Raw genomic sequence first — 15,378 nt, forward strand, 5'->3', positions numbered from 1 at the left:
ACAATGAAAATCAAGTTAGGAAAGCTGACTTAAGTCCACTGAGAATATTTATCACAGCCATTCTGGCATAGACGGTAGACTGAACCCAACTTAAACTTAACATATAGAGCAGCCACCAGGATTGGGTAAAACTTAAACCCATTTCATTTCTTTGGTCAGAGACAGAACATGGCCTAGGTTAGAAAAAAAAAAAAAAAGTAGAGTGAGACAGACTAGAAGGGAACTGGAAAGGGCCAACTAGTCACAGCCACTGGGATGACAATACAGTGGCAGAGCAAGAGATCCAGGAAAAATGGAAATGGGCAACAACTACACTCAGAACCGAAGATCTCCTGCATGGGGCAACAATGTGGGTTCAGGTGAGTTGGTCAAAAGCAATCGTGGGTAAAGTGCAAGCAAATGATACTCAGAAACCTTGGCAGACCTGGTCTGGCATCAAAACTGATCACAAATGCTGAGCACTGGAGTCCAAGCTAGGGTTGGGAACCAGTATCTCCTCCTACCAAGAGCAAGGCAGGGCCCCCATCCTGGAGCTCTATAAGCTGCTGGAACAGGCACTCAGGGTCAGGGAAGTGGTGACAGGGTGTGCATGCCTCATCTTTATAGTGCTAAATCAGAGCTCTTCAAATGTCGATGGTAAAGATTTTTGGGACTAAATCTATGTGGGGTTAAGGAAGGGACAAGGGAAAAAGATGATCTGTAGAAGCTGGAAGATTTGTTTTATACAACGTTAGCTTTATTTCGGGACCAGAATTATCCACAGGGACCTAGGTCAATTACAGAAGCTGAACTGGTCTAGGCTGACATCAGAACAAACCATCTCTTTGACTCACTCCTGCATGCATACCACTGTTTGCTTGCTTCACTCACAAAGGTCAATCTTGTACTCTCAACAGGTCTGGCCCACTAAAGTGGTATTCTGGTCCAGAACCCAGGCTGACTTTGGCCTTCTTAGTGACATTCTGAGCTGTCACTCAAATTAATCTGATATTATTAAGCACAGCCCCAGATGGATCAAGATCAGTCATCTCCTTCAAAGAGAGTTCACACAAAACAATGAACAGAGGCTCAATTTAAAAACAGACACCTCTCTTTGCCAAGTCAATTAGAGGTCTAATTAATCCATGAAGCCAAGTTCTATATAGTTGTCCCTTTAGAACAAGTGATGGTGATACTGTACATAAAAGAATACTACTTAGAGCTTTACCTACTTCACATCTCATGCTAGCATTTAAATAAAAATGAATAGGAAGACATGGCAGGGTGTTTTATCAAATATGTTTTATAAGATATTTAAAAAATGGAAACAAAACAGGCTACAAAAGATGCCACAATGTACTTACATAAAATCTCTAAATTGCCACAAGGACCAAGTCAAAGGCAGTATTATCTAAGCACCAATATAATGTGTGAGGTTTTATACACACATGACTGCCTTCTGTTGTTAGGAAGGGAGCTGAAGACTTAAATCTCGAGATCTATGTATGTATTTCTAATAAGCTTACTTTGAGCTATGAGTTTCCATTACAAAATTTTGTATTCTGAAAAATTCTAGTAAATCCTAACAAAATAAGCATACGCTAGAGGTATAATTTACAACTATGCTGTTCAATACAGTGGCCACTAGTCACATGTAGCTACTGAGCACATGAAATAGTCCAAATTGAGATGCATATAAAATGCCCACCAGATTTCGAAAACGTAGCACATAAAATGTAAATTATCACTTGTAAATTTTTATAACAATATTGAAATAATATTTTGGATATATTGAGCCCAAGAAAATTCATATTTACAATACATATTAGTATTTATATATTAAATACACTATTACTTATATTATTTAACATTAAATATATAGTATTAAAATTCATTTAACTTATTTCTTTTTACATTTTAAATGTAGCTGGTTGATTGTGGATCATGTTTTTTTTTTTAGTGCTGATCTCAGATATAAATGCCGATTTGATACAGTAAGTAGATTCCATGGAACTATTAGTTAAATCTAGCTGGTCTAAATTTCACCTTATTCCTAGCAAAAAGGAGAAAAAAGAGTATTATCTCAGCTATCATGTCAGAGCCACTATATGAAACCATAAAAGTAGTAAGTTGGAAGCAGAGTCCACAACACATCAGCAGATAAAAATGAACCATTCTTTCTCAAAAAGTAGTAAAACCAACATATACCTGGTCAAATCTTATTAATTTAAAACCTCATTTTAAGATACTTTGCTTTAAGGTATACAATATAATTTTAAAACCTACAGAGACAAAAAGTAACTGAAAAACAATATCAAAGTAGCAATAATTGAAGAGGGAAACTAAACATACATGACTCAATATAAGAAACATGCCAATTCTCTTAATATAAATTTATAAACAATGCAATTCCAATAAGTATTCCAACATTTTTTAACTTGATTCAATGATGTACTCATAAATTCAGATAGAAAAATACACCTATGGGGGGAAAAACAAAAACAAACAAACAAAAAAAACCCAGAAAAACCTAGAGAAAAGAGCAAAGAAAATGGGACAGCTAAGATAATATTTTTTATTATGTTGCAATAAAGGAATTTGATACCAGGAGCTAAAAGGGACCAAAATAAAGAGAGGTGGGAGGGAAGGGAAAGAGAGACTGACTCCAGAAAACAACTCAAATATATACATAAGGAAGCACCTCAAATCAGTGTGGGAGGAAAGGATTATTAAATACGTGGTTATTATGTCAGGTAAATAATTTGAGGAAAAAATTAGATCCAGGACTCACATTTCACCACAAAGTAAATACCACAGGAATTACTAATATAACTGTTAAAATGAAACCCAAAAGTACTAAAAGAAAAACATAATTGAAAAATTATCTTGAAATGAAAAATATGACAGTAAAGCAGAAATTTAAAAAAACAAAGATTACACTTCATAAAAATTAACTTACATACTGCTAAAGCACTACAAAGTTAAGACAAACTATGAATGAGGAAAAAGGTAATATCTTTAACATATAAGTTCTTAAACTTCAATACAAAACTTTATAAACAATTCAGAAAAAAATCACTACATTTACCAAAATATGTTCAACTTAATAAAGCAATGTAAACTTAAAGACTTACTTTTTACATTCTATATTCATAAGGATGAAGAAAAATGCTATGCAATGCTGCAAAAGGGATAAACAGGCACTCTCATTCACTTTCAGTAGGAGTGTAAACCAGTATAATCTTTCTAGCAATTTTCAAATATGTATCAAAAGTCATAGAAAGATATATATTTTTTACCCAGAAATTCTACGTCTAGGGACTTTGAAAAAACCATCAGAAAGGTGTACAAAAAGATATAAAGATGCTTGTTCAAGAGTTTAAAAAAACTGAAATGACCTAAATGCCCACCCATAGGGTTCTTTAGTAAGTTATTCTGTACTAACATAAAAATGCTAAGCTGTTATAAAATTAATAAAATTGATCTGTTCATTCAACAAAGATTTACTGAGCTGCTACCAAGTGTCAAGCACTATTCCAGGCATAAAGGATAAAACTAGCAACAGACAAAATTTACACAAATCTATATTGCCACAGATATCCATAAAAATTACTAAAAATAATGCAGATTACCTCATTCTTCCTAACAAATATATATTTTCCGGAAAACAGAAAGGATGTATACTAAAATTCTAACATTGTAAATATATAAATTTATATGAAGTATATAAAATTTTATAATCACAATGTGATTTGGATGGCATAGTTTGAGATGAATTTTACTCTCTCCTGCAAGACTTTTTGAAGCATGAGTTTTTCCCAGTGAGCAGGTAGTACTTCTATCAAGACTAAAGTTAAGCTCTTCCATTAAAAACAAAGCTCAGAGTAATCCATTCATGTAGCAAATACAGAGTGGTGGCTATGTGGCAGACAAAACTAGGTGTAGAGGGTACGACAATGAACAAATCTCACAAAAACGCTCCTTTAGTGGTGCTAAGGTTTCAGTAGGAGGGTACCAAGCACATCTAGATTTAGTTCAGAGTATTTTACAAATTGGATTATAAGGCATTTTCATCTTTAGGGCATAGATTCATTCATTTGACCAATGCTTGTGCTCCTACTATGTGCCAGGCAATGTCCTCATGGGGAGCAATATATCAGTGGACAAACCAGACAAAAACCCCTGCCCTTAGGGAGCTTACTACCTGGAGAATACAACCATTGGAAGGTCTGGGTTCCTTTCACTATAGAGGTAAAGAACGAAGGGGAAAGCGGTGGCCTTCACGTCACTGACATTCTAATGAAACCATGTGAATAGAGATCCACACAGCAAACATTTCATTAACTTCAAAAGCATTGTCTGACCCACACAAACGTTCCCATAGCTGTAACATAGGTACATGCTTCAACTCTGTTTTTGAACTGACAGAAAAAAAAAAAAAAAAAAAAAAAAAAAACATGAATTCTGCACTGAAGATACAAAACCTAAAATAATTAGATCTAATACACTTATATCTCCAAAATTACACTAAGTAAAATGACACCTGTTTTGAGACTTTCAAATATTGATGACATGCTGTATCGCTATACTCATACACACCTTCTCACACAGTGCTACTTCAGGTATAAGGTATATCTGAACTCATCTCCATGTTTCCTTTGGGACTTCCTTCATCCACCACATCCTTTTGTCCCACCACCCATTTAGCTGGCACAAAGCTGGTGCATAATAAGTGATTTTTAAAGCAACAAAAACCTTAGTCATCTTTTACCTAGAATAGCCTCCTAAGATTTTTATTTTATTTATAAAATTTATAAATTATTTTATTTATAAAATTTATAAAAATTGCTTTTTATTCCTTTTGTTACCTTTTATGTAAATAAAACATAGTATTCTACATAGTTAAAACATTTTAGAGTTGCCATTTAGAAAAACAATTCCTAAAACAACTTCTGGACACATCGCTTAGCACATATTTTACATAATAAAATAAATGTCGTTATATTTTAGCATTATAGTATTCAACAGAAGAAAACGCAAACCACTGGATAGGTATGTGAAGTTTTTCTGTGTGTGCACTTCTTTAGTTTTGAACAATTTAATCCTTATTATATGTAAAGTAGGAGCTCCAGAGCAGTTTCTATTTTATCCAAGCAAGAGCCTTTGGTAATCTGAGAACTTCACTGTGACTGATTCTGTTGCCTGCCTGATATAGTTTGGCTGTGTCCCCACCCAAATCTCTTGAATTGTAGATCCCACAAATCTCACATGTCATGGAGGAACCCAGTAGGAGGAAATTGAATCATGGGGACAGGTCTTTCCCATGTTGTTCTCGTGATAGTGAATAAGTCTCACAAGATCTGATAGTTTCATAAATGGAAGTTCCCCTGCACAAGCTCTCTCTGCCTGCTGCCATCCATGTAAGATCTGACTTACTCCTCCTTGCCTTCTGCCATGATTATGAGACCTCCCCAGCCATGTAAGTCCATTAAACCTCTTTCTTTTGTAAACTGCCCAGTCTCGGGTACGCCTTTAAGTGTGGAACTCCCTAGAGACTTGTTGAATGGCTTTGACCAAAATGCTGATAATGATACGGACAATGAAATCCAAGCTGAGGTAGTCTCAGATGGAGATGAGGAATTTGTTGCAAACTGCAGCAAAGGTGACTCTTGTTATGTTTTAGCAGAGACTGGCAACATTTTCTCCCCACCCAAGAGATTTGTGGAACTTTGAACTTGAGAGGGATAGTTTAGGGTATCTGGTAGAAGAAATTTCTAAGCAGCAAAACATTCAAGAGATGACTTAGGTGCTGTCAAAGGCATTCAGTTTTAAAAGGGAAGCAGAGCATAAAATTTTGGAAAATTTGCAGCCTAACAATGCGATATAAAAGAAAATTCCATTCTGTGAGGAGAAATTCAAGCCCGCTGTAGAAATGTGCATAAGTAAGAGGAGCTGAATGTTAATCACCAAGACAATGGGGAAAATGTCTCCAGGGCATATCAGAGACTTCATGGCAGCTCCTTCCATCACAGGCCTAGAAGTTTAAGAGGAAAATACGGTTTCATGGGCTGGGCCCAGGGCCCCTCTGCTATGTGCAGTCTAGGGACTTGGTGTCCCTTGTCCCAGCCACTCTAGCTGTGACTAAAAGGGGCCAAGGTACAGCTCAGACTGTTGCTTCAAAGAGTGCAAGCCCCAAGCCTTGGCTGCTTCCACGTGGTGTGGAGCCTGCAGGTGCACAGAAGTCAAGAACTGAGGTTTAGGAACCTCTGCCTAGATTTCAGAAGATGCATGGAAACGCCTGGATGCCTGGACAGCAGTTTGCTGCAGGGGCAGGGCCCTCATGGAGAACCTCTGCTAAGGCAGTATGGAAAGGAAATGTGGGGTCAGAGCCCCCACACAGAGTCCCTACTTAGGCACTGCCTAGTAGAGCTGTGAGAAGAGGGCCACCGTCCTCTAGATCCCAGAATGGTAGATCCACCACCAACTTGCACCGTGCATCTGGAAAAGCCACACTCAATGCCAGTCTGTGAAAGCAGCCAGGAGGGGGACTGTACCATGCAAAGCCACAGGGGCGGAGCTGCCTGAGACCATGGGAACCCCCCTCTTGCACTGGCATGACCTGGATGTGAGACATGGAGTCAAAGGAGATCATTTTGGACCCTTAAGATTTGATGGCCCTGCTGGATTTTGGACTTGCATGGTGCCTGTAGCCCCTTCCTTTTGGCCAATTTCTCCCATTTGGAATGGCTGTGTTTACCCAATGCCTGTACCCTCACTGTATCTAGGAATTAACTAACCTGAGTCTGATTTTACAGGCTCATAGGCAGAAGGGACTTGCCTTGTCTCAGATGAGATTTTGGACTGTGAACTTTTGAGTTAATGCTGAAATGAGTTAAGACTTTGGGGGACTGTTGGGAAGGATGATTGGTCTTGAAATGTGAGGACATGAGATTTGGCACAGGCCAGTTGGTGGAATATGGTTTGGCTGTGTCCCCACCCAATCTCATGTTGAATTGTAACTCCCACAATTCTCATGTGTCATGGGAGGAACCTGGTGAGAGGTAATTGAATCATGGGGGTTGGTCTTTCCCATGCTGTTCTTGAGATAGTGAATAAGTCTCATGAGATTTGATGGTTTTAAAAATGAGAATTTCCCTACACAAGCTCTCTCTCTTTGCCTGCTGCCATCCATGTAAGATATGACTTGCTCCTCCTTGCCTTCTGCCATGATTGTGAGGCCTCCCAGACATGTGAAACTGTAAATCCATTAAACCTCTTTCTTTTGTAAATTGCCCAGTCTTGGGTATTGTCTTTATTGGCAGTGTGCAAATGGACTAATACACTGCCCAATAACCATACACCCTTTTCCTTTTGTAACACAGCACTGGGTAATGTGTCCACCTGGAAATTTCCATTTCCCAGCTTGCCCTGCAAATGGAAACCAATGTAAAATAAGCATTAGCTTTTGTGTGGCGCTTTCTGGAAAACCTGTTTGTCTTTCACCCTTCCATTTTCTCCTGGCTAAAACTATTGTACATGATGGCTGGCACCCCAGCAACCATGCTGTGACTTTATGGAAGTCAAACTCTCAGGACGGTGAAGCAGAAAGGCACAAGGAGTCAACATCCCTTATGACTTTGTGTAGCAAGCACAGCCAACCCTGACCGTCTACCTCCATACTAGTTTTACAGGAGTGAGAAAAACTATTTAGTGTAAGCTACCATTATTTCAGTCTGTTTCCAGATTACAAATGCTAAGTTCAAACACCCATTTGATTTATCTGGGACAGCTAAATAAAGAGACCTAAAATTCTTAGTCTTCTGCTTTACCTACTCTTGCCTTCTGGCAAATTTTTCCACTATCAGATTTCAACTATTGTTTCTCAACTCAAGATTCCCAAGTTTGAGGTTTCCCACATCTCATCTCAAAATTTCCAACTACCTTTGAAACATGTCCATCTAGATGTCCCAGTTACCTCAAAATTTGAATTAGTATAATCTCTTATTTTATTAATCCTTCTTCCCAATTTCCTTATTGCTTAATAGATTTTCTCAACCAATCAAGTTCAAGACTGTAATGGGAATTTCTTCAAAATGTGTTTCACCAGCACCAGGATATCTTGGGAGGCTCATTAACAAGGTGAATCCCCAGGCCCACCACAGATTTACTCAACTAAATCTTCATGAGCCAGCCCAATATGATCCCTGCTAATTTATGAACACATTACCAATATGTTATTACCAATGAAATATCAATATGCTATTCCCAGTAAGATCCATGGTAACTTATTAACATTAGAATTCTAAATTATTGCTTCAGAATTGCCTTTTAAAAAAAAGTCTTTCTCTCTCCTGCCCTATGTTTACTAAATATTCACTAAATAGCAAAGTCCTATAATATGATTGATATAATTTGTCTGTGTCCCCACCCAAATCTCATCTTAAATTGTAGTTCCCATAATCCCCAAGTGTTGTGGAAGAGACCTGGTGGGAGGCAACTGAATTATGGGGGCAGGTCTTTCCTGTGTTGTTCTCATGATAGTAAGTCTCATGAGATCTGATGGTTTTATAAAAGGCAGTTCCCCTGCACATGCTCTCTTGCCTTTGCTCCTCCTTCACCTTCTGCCATGACTGTGAGGCCTCCCCAGCCATGTGAAACTCTGAGTCCATTAAACCTTTTTTTCTTTATAAATTACCCAGTCTTGGGTATGTTTTTATTAGCAGCCTAAGACCAGACTAATATAATGACCTTTGTGACCTCATTTCCTACTATTCTTCCTCTCACTACTCCTAATTCCAGATTCTCTCCTGCCTTGGGGCATTTGCTCTGGCTGGAACACCCTTCCCCCAGATCCCTACCAGGCCAACTTTCTTATTTCCTTCATGCCAACTTTTCAATGAGGACTAGCCTAACTAATCTGCTTAAAATTGCAATCCGTCCACCCACCTTAAACATTTCACTTTCTCTTCATTTTCCTCATAGCATTTACCACACAACAAACTCTATAATTAGCGTATTTTGTATGTGTTTTGTCTCCTGCCTCACTAGAAAGTAAGCACCTCCAGGGGCCACACTTTTCCTCTTCTGTTAACTGAAGTATCCCAAGTGCCTGCCTGTAACAGTAGTTGAAATTCAGTAGACAACTGCTGAATTAGCTAATGATTCAGTCAGAAATCTGATTCCTCCCTTCCCATTCTCACTGTTCCACTCCAATACTAATTCTGACTTTTGTCATTTTAAGACTGTTTTGCAACAGTCTATCTACAATACCCTTTCCTCCAAACCAGCCAACACACTTCCAGACTTACTAAGTTACTATTTTCAGGATGTCCCTCCCTTATAACGATGTGGCACCCAACTGGCCCTGTTAGATATTATATATTGGAGTTACACTTAAATAAGAAATTAGATTCAATGAACTCTACGATCCTGTTCATATATTTGGTCCTGTGTCCAAATGACTCACCTTGGCATTTAAAATGCTCTGTAATCTGGCAGTAGTCTACCTATCCAAACTTACAGCCTACTCCTTCCAAGTTTCCCTATGCTCTCGGCCAATTTCCTTAAGAACTCTGATATAAGCCGTGTTCACTTTCTCCATTTGTTCATATCAGGACTGTCTTCAACACTCTCCTAACTATAGAAATAGATGTCAGTATCCTTTAGGATCCTGCTGCTTAGACTGTGATCTGCAGGCCAGCATCCTTCAGCATTACCTGTGAGCTTGTCAGAAATGTAGTAACTCTGGCCCGACTCCAGACTTCCTGAATCAGACTCTGCATTTAACAAGATCCTCAGGTGATTCCTATGAACCTTTGAGTTTGAGAAGCACTGTTTGAGGGCTCATCTCAAATCACACCTCAATGAAATGTTCACTCGGCAGGCCTCATGTTCAGGAACAAGTATGTACTAAATTCCTAATCATCCACAGGTCCTGCGTCCCCCCACGGCATGCACAATGTTCCATTAACAACATCCCCTTAGACTATTTATTCCCTTTTAAGTCCTTTCTCCTCAGTTTGGTTGTAAACAACTTACAGGCATGACAGTCATACATCTGGCCAATCTGGATGCAGGGAACAGAAACCCATTCAAGTCATTTCAAGGTGGGGGAAAAAGAGCTTATTTTAATGCTACTTGGGAACTAGGGCTATAAAATTCGGGGAGGGCAGGCTTTAAGGTCTGGCCACCCTCTCTCAGGATCTGTGTCTGCCCATCAATTCCGTTCTCTTTGCTATCTCTCTACTCACCCAGTTTCTGCTTTCTTCTATCAGCAGCATTCCCATGACCTATTATGGCCATCCATTCTCTCCCCTACCAGCCTATTTACCTCTGTTCCCTTCTGCTTTGACTCTAAATCTCTAACTTTAAGGTTTCCAAGAGAGAGATGATTAACACAGAGACTCTTTTTGAGCCAAACCACAAGGTTACAAGTGTCTGAGTCACATAAGAATTGGTTGCCCCTGGGTCAGGAGCCAACCATAGTCCAATCAGCTGAGGCCAAAAAGGCTGCAGTTCAGAACAAGGCCATCTAGGCAGCATGGGCCTCTCTCAAAGGAGAATATTCCTTAGGAAAGGTAGGACTATATTTCTTAGGAAAGAAAAGTGTGGGCAGAGCAGGCAATGAGCTACAACGCCAGCCCCACAGAATCATCATTTGTCTTCACCACCGTCCCAAGCACAATGCTGAAGCTATAATAACTGGAATCAACCAATATCAGGGGAAAGAGTTATTCACCAAGCACCACTATGGCCCTGACACTGTGCTGGCCGCACACAGAATACGAAGATTAAACAAGCAGCAGTTCTTGTTTTCCCAGAGTTCTTAATCCAAATGTGTCACTGAACTAGTTACTTGACCTTGAGCAAATTACTAAACCATAATGGGCCACAGTTTCCTCAACTATCAGATGGCACTCCACCTTCACCAACCTCCAGGAGTGTTGTAAGGTTCCATAAGGTAATCATTGTAAAAGTACTTTGAAAAATACACAAGTCAATCAAGAACAGTACTGCAGCCCTGTAATCCCCTCACATGCCACAGGTTTTGCAGTGCTCTCAGATTTTTTCTCTTCCCCCTATTTCCCACAATATATGACCCATCAATTACTGTTATTTAAAAGAACACCACCAACTATTACCGTTATATTTTCATACCTCTATGACTAATTTCACTCAGAAATGTAAAAAAAATGAATTTTTAGTGTGCATTTTAAAAATATTATAATGTATTCAACTGTGTATGTAAAACTATAATGCCCTATATATTTTTTGGCGTATTACAAAAGACAGTGTGTACCAAATTCCTATGTAGTACATAGGCCAGTTTTGACTCTTGTGTGGCCTTCTCCCCACAGCAGTTTCATTTAATACTTCCGAAATACTGCAATCAGAAAATTTCAGGGACCCTATTTTTCAGGGAGACCCTAAGGAGAAAAAATGACCTGTCTCCACCCCTGAAATCCAATTCTCCTAACTTATATATCTTTTTTTTTTTTCTAAAACCACTTTACCACCGTCTTACATTAAAAGATGGAGGTGGGGAGGAAGAGCGGGAATCAGTGATGACGGCAAGATAGATTTCTGAAAAACATGTTATTTCACCCTCTGCAGGATTCAAGTACAGGTTTATGGGAGAAGACAAACAAACCTTGGGATATTTATGGTCTTGGCTTTGACGCGAGCAAAATCAAATAATATTTACAGAGTGCCTGCCACATGGCAGGCAGGATGTTGATGGCTCCTCGGATACGATGAAGAGTCTGGGCCCTGGGAAAGCTTACTTGCTTCTACCCCGGAGCATCTGTTGCTCAGTGTTGACAACTGTGGCCATTCAAGAGCTGGCCCCAGGTGGAGCAAAGAAAACAGCTTCCACCTGGCTAAAAAGTCAGGTCAGCTGGTGGAAGTGAGGGTTTCGGGCAAAAGGGAAACAAAAACGAAACCTCAAACGCGAGCTGGTGGGACTCCGCTGCGGGAGGCAGAATTGCAGAAGCTGTAATGCAGGGGACCCACTCGGCACCCGGCCCCTATGCAGGCTCCACGCGCTCCGAGAGGCAAGGGACTACGGATCAAAGGATTCTGCAGCCCGGGAAAAGCAAACTCGCTTCGCTGGGAGCTCAGATAGGGGGTTGCAAAACGGTGGGCGCTGGAGACAGAGGCAGAGGGCTGGGGATCTGCTCACATAGGATGGAGAAGCTGAGTGGAAATCGAGCTGGTGGGGAGGGAGGTGGGCAGGGCGAGTGCTCTCAGTGACTGCGGTGCTAAACACGCCTCGGGGCTCCCGCCGAGAACACCCATTCGAAGGTACTGGAGCCTGGAAAGGGTCTACGAGTGCACTGGGGGCAGCGCGGGGGGAAGGGTCCACTAGGGGCTGGGCGCGACAGTCGGACTGCCGACGGGGAAGAGGTGGGATGCGGTCTCTTCCAAGATAAACACACACACTCACACGCACACTCGCCGCCCGACCCGGGTTAGCCCCGAGCCTCAGCGGCCCCTCACCCTCGGCGCGGGAGCGGATCTCCGACACGGTCCTCCGCATGGTGGGCATCGCGGCGGCGGCGGCGACTGCGGCTGCAGGTGGGTCCTCAGCCCGGACTCTGCACCTGTCACCTCGCGGTACACGCTGGAGACCCGGCTGCGCCGCGCAGGGCGCTCAGCTGCAGCCTGGGCAGCGCCACCCACCTAGGGCAGAGCCGCCGCCGGGCGCGGCCCCCGCCCGCCGACAAGAGGAGAAAGGCGGCGGTGGCGGCGTCCGCAGAGGTAGGCTAGCTCTCGCTGCAGCCGCGGAGGGGCGGCTCGGCGAGGGGCGGAGCTCGGACGCCGGCGCCGGGGGTGGGGCCTGCGGGGCGAGCGCTCCCCCACCCGCGGCCGCTCTGCTAGGAAGGCGGGTGAGGGGCGGGGAGAGCCAGGGGGAGCCTCCTTCGCCCCGCCCCTCCCCGCTTCGGACCGTATCACGACTCAAAGGGGGGGATCAGCTCTTAAGCTCTTTAGTCCTCCAGCGTTTTCGCTCCGCCCTGCAGAGTTAGTTGACCCGGTCCCTCCTCCAAGCTACTTGGACTCTCTCACGTCTTGCTCAGAAAGGAAAGAATGCTCCGTCTGCTGCATTCTCACGAATTCCCTCCCGCTACCCCCTGGCTTTTGATCGCAGTGGAGCCGCCCGTCGTCCGGAAAGTGCTGTTGGGTCTGAGCAGGAAAGCGAAAGGGTCTGGGACTACAAGGTTTAGCTCTTAGCCAGAGCAGGGTAAAGGAACGACTGTTCACCGTCGGGGTGTAATTCTAACCTCTCTGCACGCCCAGCCTGACTCGTGGCCTGAGTCGCACTTGTCCTCCTGCCTCACCCACTAGCAACAGGCTGCGAGGTCGGGAGGCCCCGGGTGCCCATGGTCCGTGGGTCTTGGGTGCATCTGGGGCCCGCCTGCAAGTGGGCCCGGTGCATCTCCCTAGTTCAGGCTCTGCAGCCTGACAAGGCACTGAAATTGCAGTTAAGCCAACTAAGTATTGGCCCAGGTGGTTCACAAAAGACTTTTTTTTCTTTTAGTTAAATCTGCATAAAGTTGGATGCAGTCGTTTTATCTGCAAAGGGGAGAGGAATCTTTGTATAAAATCCATAAATAAGTTAAATTTTAATTTGCCGATGTCCTTCAGACTGTCATAGCCTCATTACCTTTTATTTTGTATACCGAGATCTATGCTAACAAGTTGTCAAAACAAGTATTTCACCTTCAAGTTAAGATGTAAGGTTTTGTGCTGTTTCTGGCAGGAAAGCAATAAACCAGAAACAATAAATTAGAAGCAATTTGCTTCTTCCCTCATTTCATGCTCTTCCTCCAGCAACCAGCGAAAGAGATCCTCATATAGAGGCCTTTTATTTGAGATCTTTTCACCTCCTGAAGCGAGAGAGCTGGAGAAGTTTGACCTGAGAGAGAAGTGATTATTTCCAAGCCTCAGGAAAAAATGAAATAAAATCTGCTAATAGCGTCCTACCTCCATTTGTGGTATTTTTTCTGCTCCCTGCAGGTAGCACTTGCTAATCAGAGCCCTGCCCTACATTAATACTCAGTCAGGCATTCAATGCATATTTATGAAGAGCCCACTCTAGTTGGCTCTGATTCAGAGACTGGAATTAGAACAAAGGAAATGCATTCTCAGTGTTCATGGAACATCTCAGGGTAAAGCAGGACTCAACAATAAATGAATGTATCTCTGTTTCAGTGATAGTCATGATTTAGAAGTATGGTCTTCTAAACGTAAAAAATGAACACAGCTTTTTCTGGACTGTCATCACTGGCCATTTTTATTTCTTCCAAGGCCCAGGGTCTCCTTGTATAAAGCAGGCTTTCTCTGGCTTAACGAACATAAGTCTGAAACAAATTAAAGGGCTAATATAGCAAGGAAAATAGTAAAAATAATAATCAGCTTTAGAAGCGAACAGAAACTGGAGGAAATGCAGTGCTTTTCTGATTAACATGTTAGGTGTAGTTCTATATGAAGCCATAACCAGTTCTTATTAAAAATCAGTGCGCAGCAGCATGACGATAGTTGATTTATTTGTAATTCCTAATTAGTCCTCAGAAGGAGTTGAGGTTCAATTCTGCTTATTTACAAATAATAACTGAAGGAAGTTCCAGAAGTTACCTCTGTTTTCTACAGAGCAATCCATTTTTTACATGTGTGTCCCATTGACTCATCAGAAAAGTTGAAAACATTCATACAGGAAACAAGTCATTTATACAGAGAAGAATATTGCATGACATAGTCTACAGATTACCGTGTGTCCTTTCCCAGATGTTATCACTTTATCCATAATGGCAAGCGTATCCCAACTACCTTATTTCTTAAAAACCACTCATTCCTGATTGCTAGAAATCACACGTTTTTATTGGCTCAGAACTTGATTGAACTTGAGGATTGCACTAATCTGCATCTGCTTGATTTTAAGGCTCTTAGATCTTCTCACCTTCTATTGTGTGAGAAGTGCAATGTGCCAGCCCCTGGCAGGGAACTCTGGTTCCAGCCACATGACTTTGTCACAGAATCTGTAGTAGAATTAAGATGTCAGCAAGATCATTTAAAAACTTTCAGGTCATATGACTATACTGCTGATAGACTTAGAAGGAAGAGGGTTATTTAAGGACATCTTCTCTAAGAACCGGGTTTTATCCTCCACAAAATATACGTTGAATACATAACGTGTGTGAGGTGGTGAGCCAGAGAACTAGGTTATAGAGGCACTTAATGAAAGCTAACCAGCAGTAGCAACAAGATGGCTAATATGTCGTGCCAAATAGACAAGCAACAACTATGGACTTTGAGAGAAGTTAAGTTTCTAAGAGCTGGGGTGATCAACATTGTTGAGCTAGATCTTAAAGTAGGAGTTAATTCTATAGATATAAAAAGGAG

The 15,378-nt window shown here is 41.6% G+C and overlaps 1 protein-coding gene across 2 annotated transcripts in view; it reads right to left on the reverse strand.

Annotated features, from left to right (window-relative positions):
• Positions 1–12,752, reverse strand: part of ATP8A1 (ATPase phospholipid transporting 8A1) — a 267,599-nt gene extending 254,847 nt beyond the window's left edge. For both annotated transcript variants that reach the window (XM_030921962.1, XM_010363768.2), the window contains exon 1: positions 12,478–12,752. In XM_030921962.1, the coding sequence (XP_030777822.1) occupies positions 12,478–12,526 (49 nt within the window). In that variant the 5' untranslated portion in view covers positions 12,527–12,752. The remainder of the gene's footprint in view (positions 1–12,477) is intronic.
• Positions 12,753–15,378: the final 2,626 nt, after the last annotated feature.

This window comes from Rhinopithecus roxellana, chromosome 2 (genome assembly GCF_007565055.1).
Source record: "Rhinopithecus roxellana isolate Shanxi Qingling chromosome 2, ASM756505v1, whole genome shotgun sequence".
Taxonomy (NCBI): Eukaryota; Metazoa; Chordata; class Mammalia; order Primates; family Cercopithecidae; genus Rhinopithecus; species Rhinopithecus roxellana.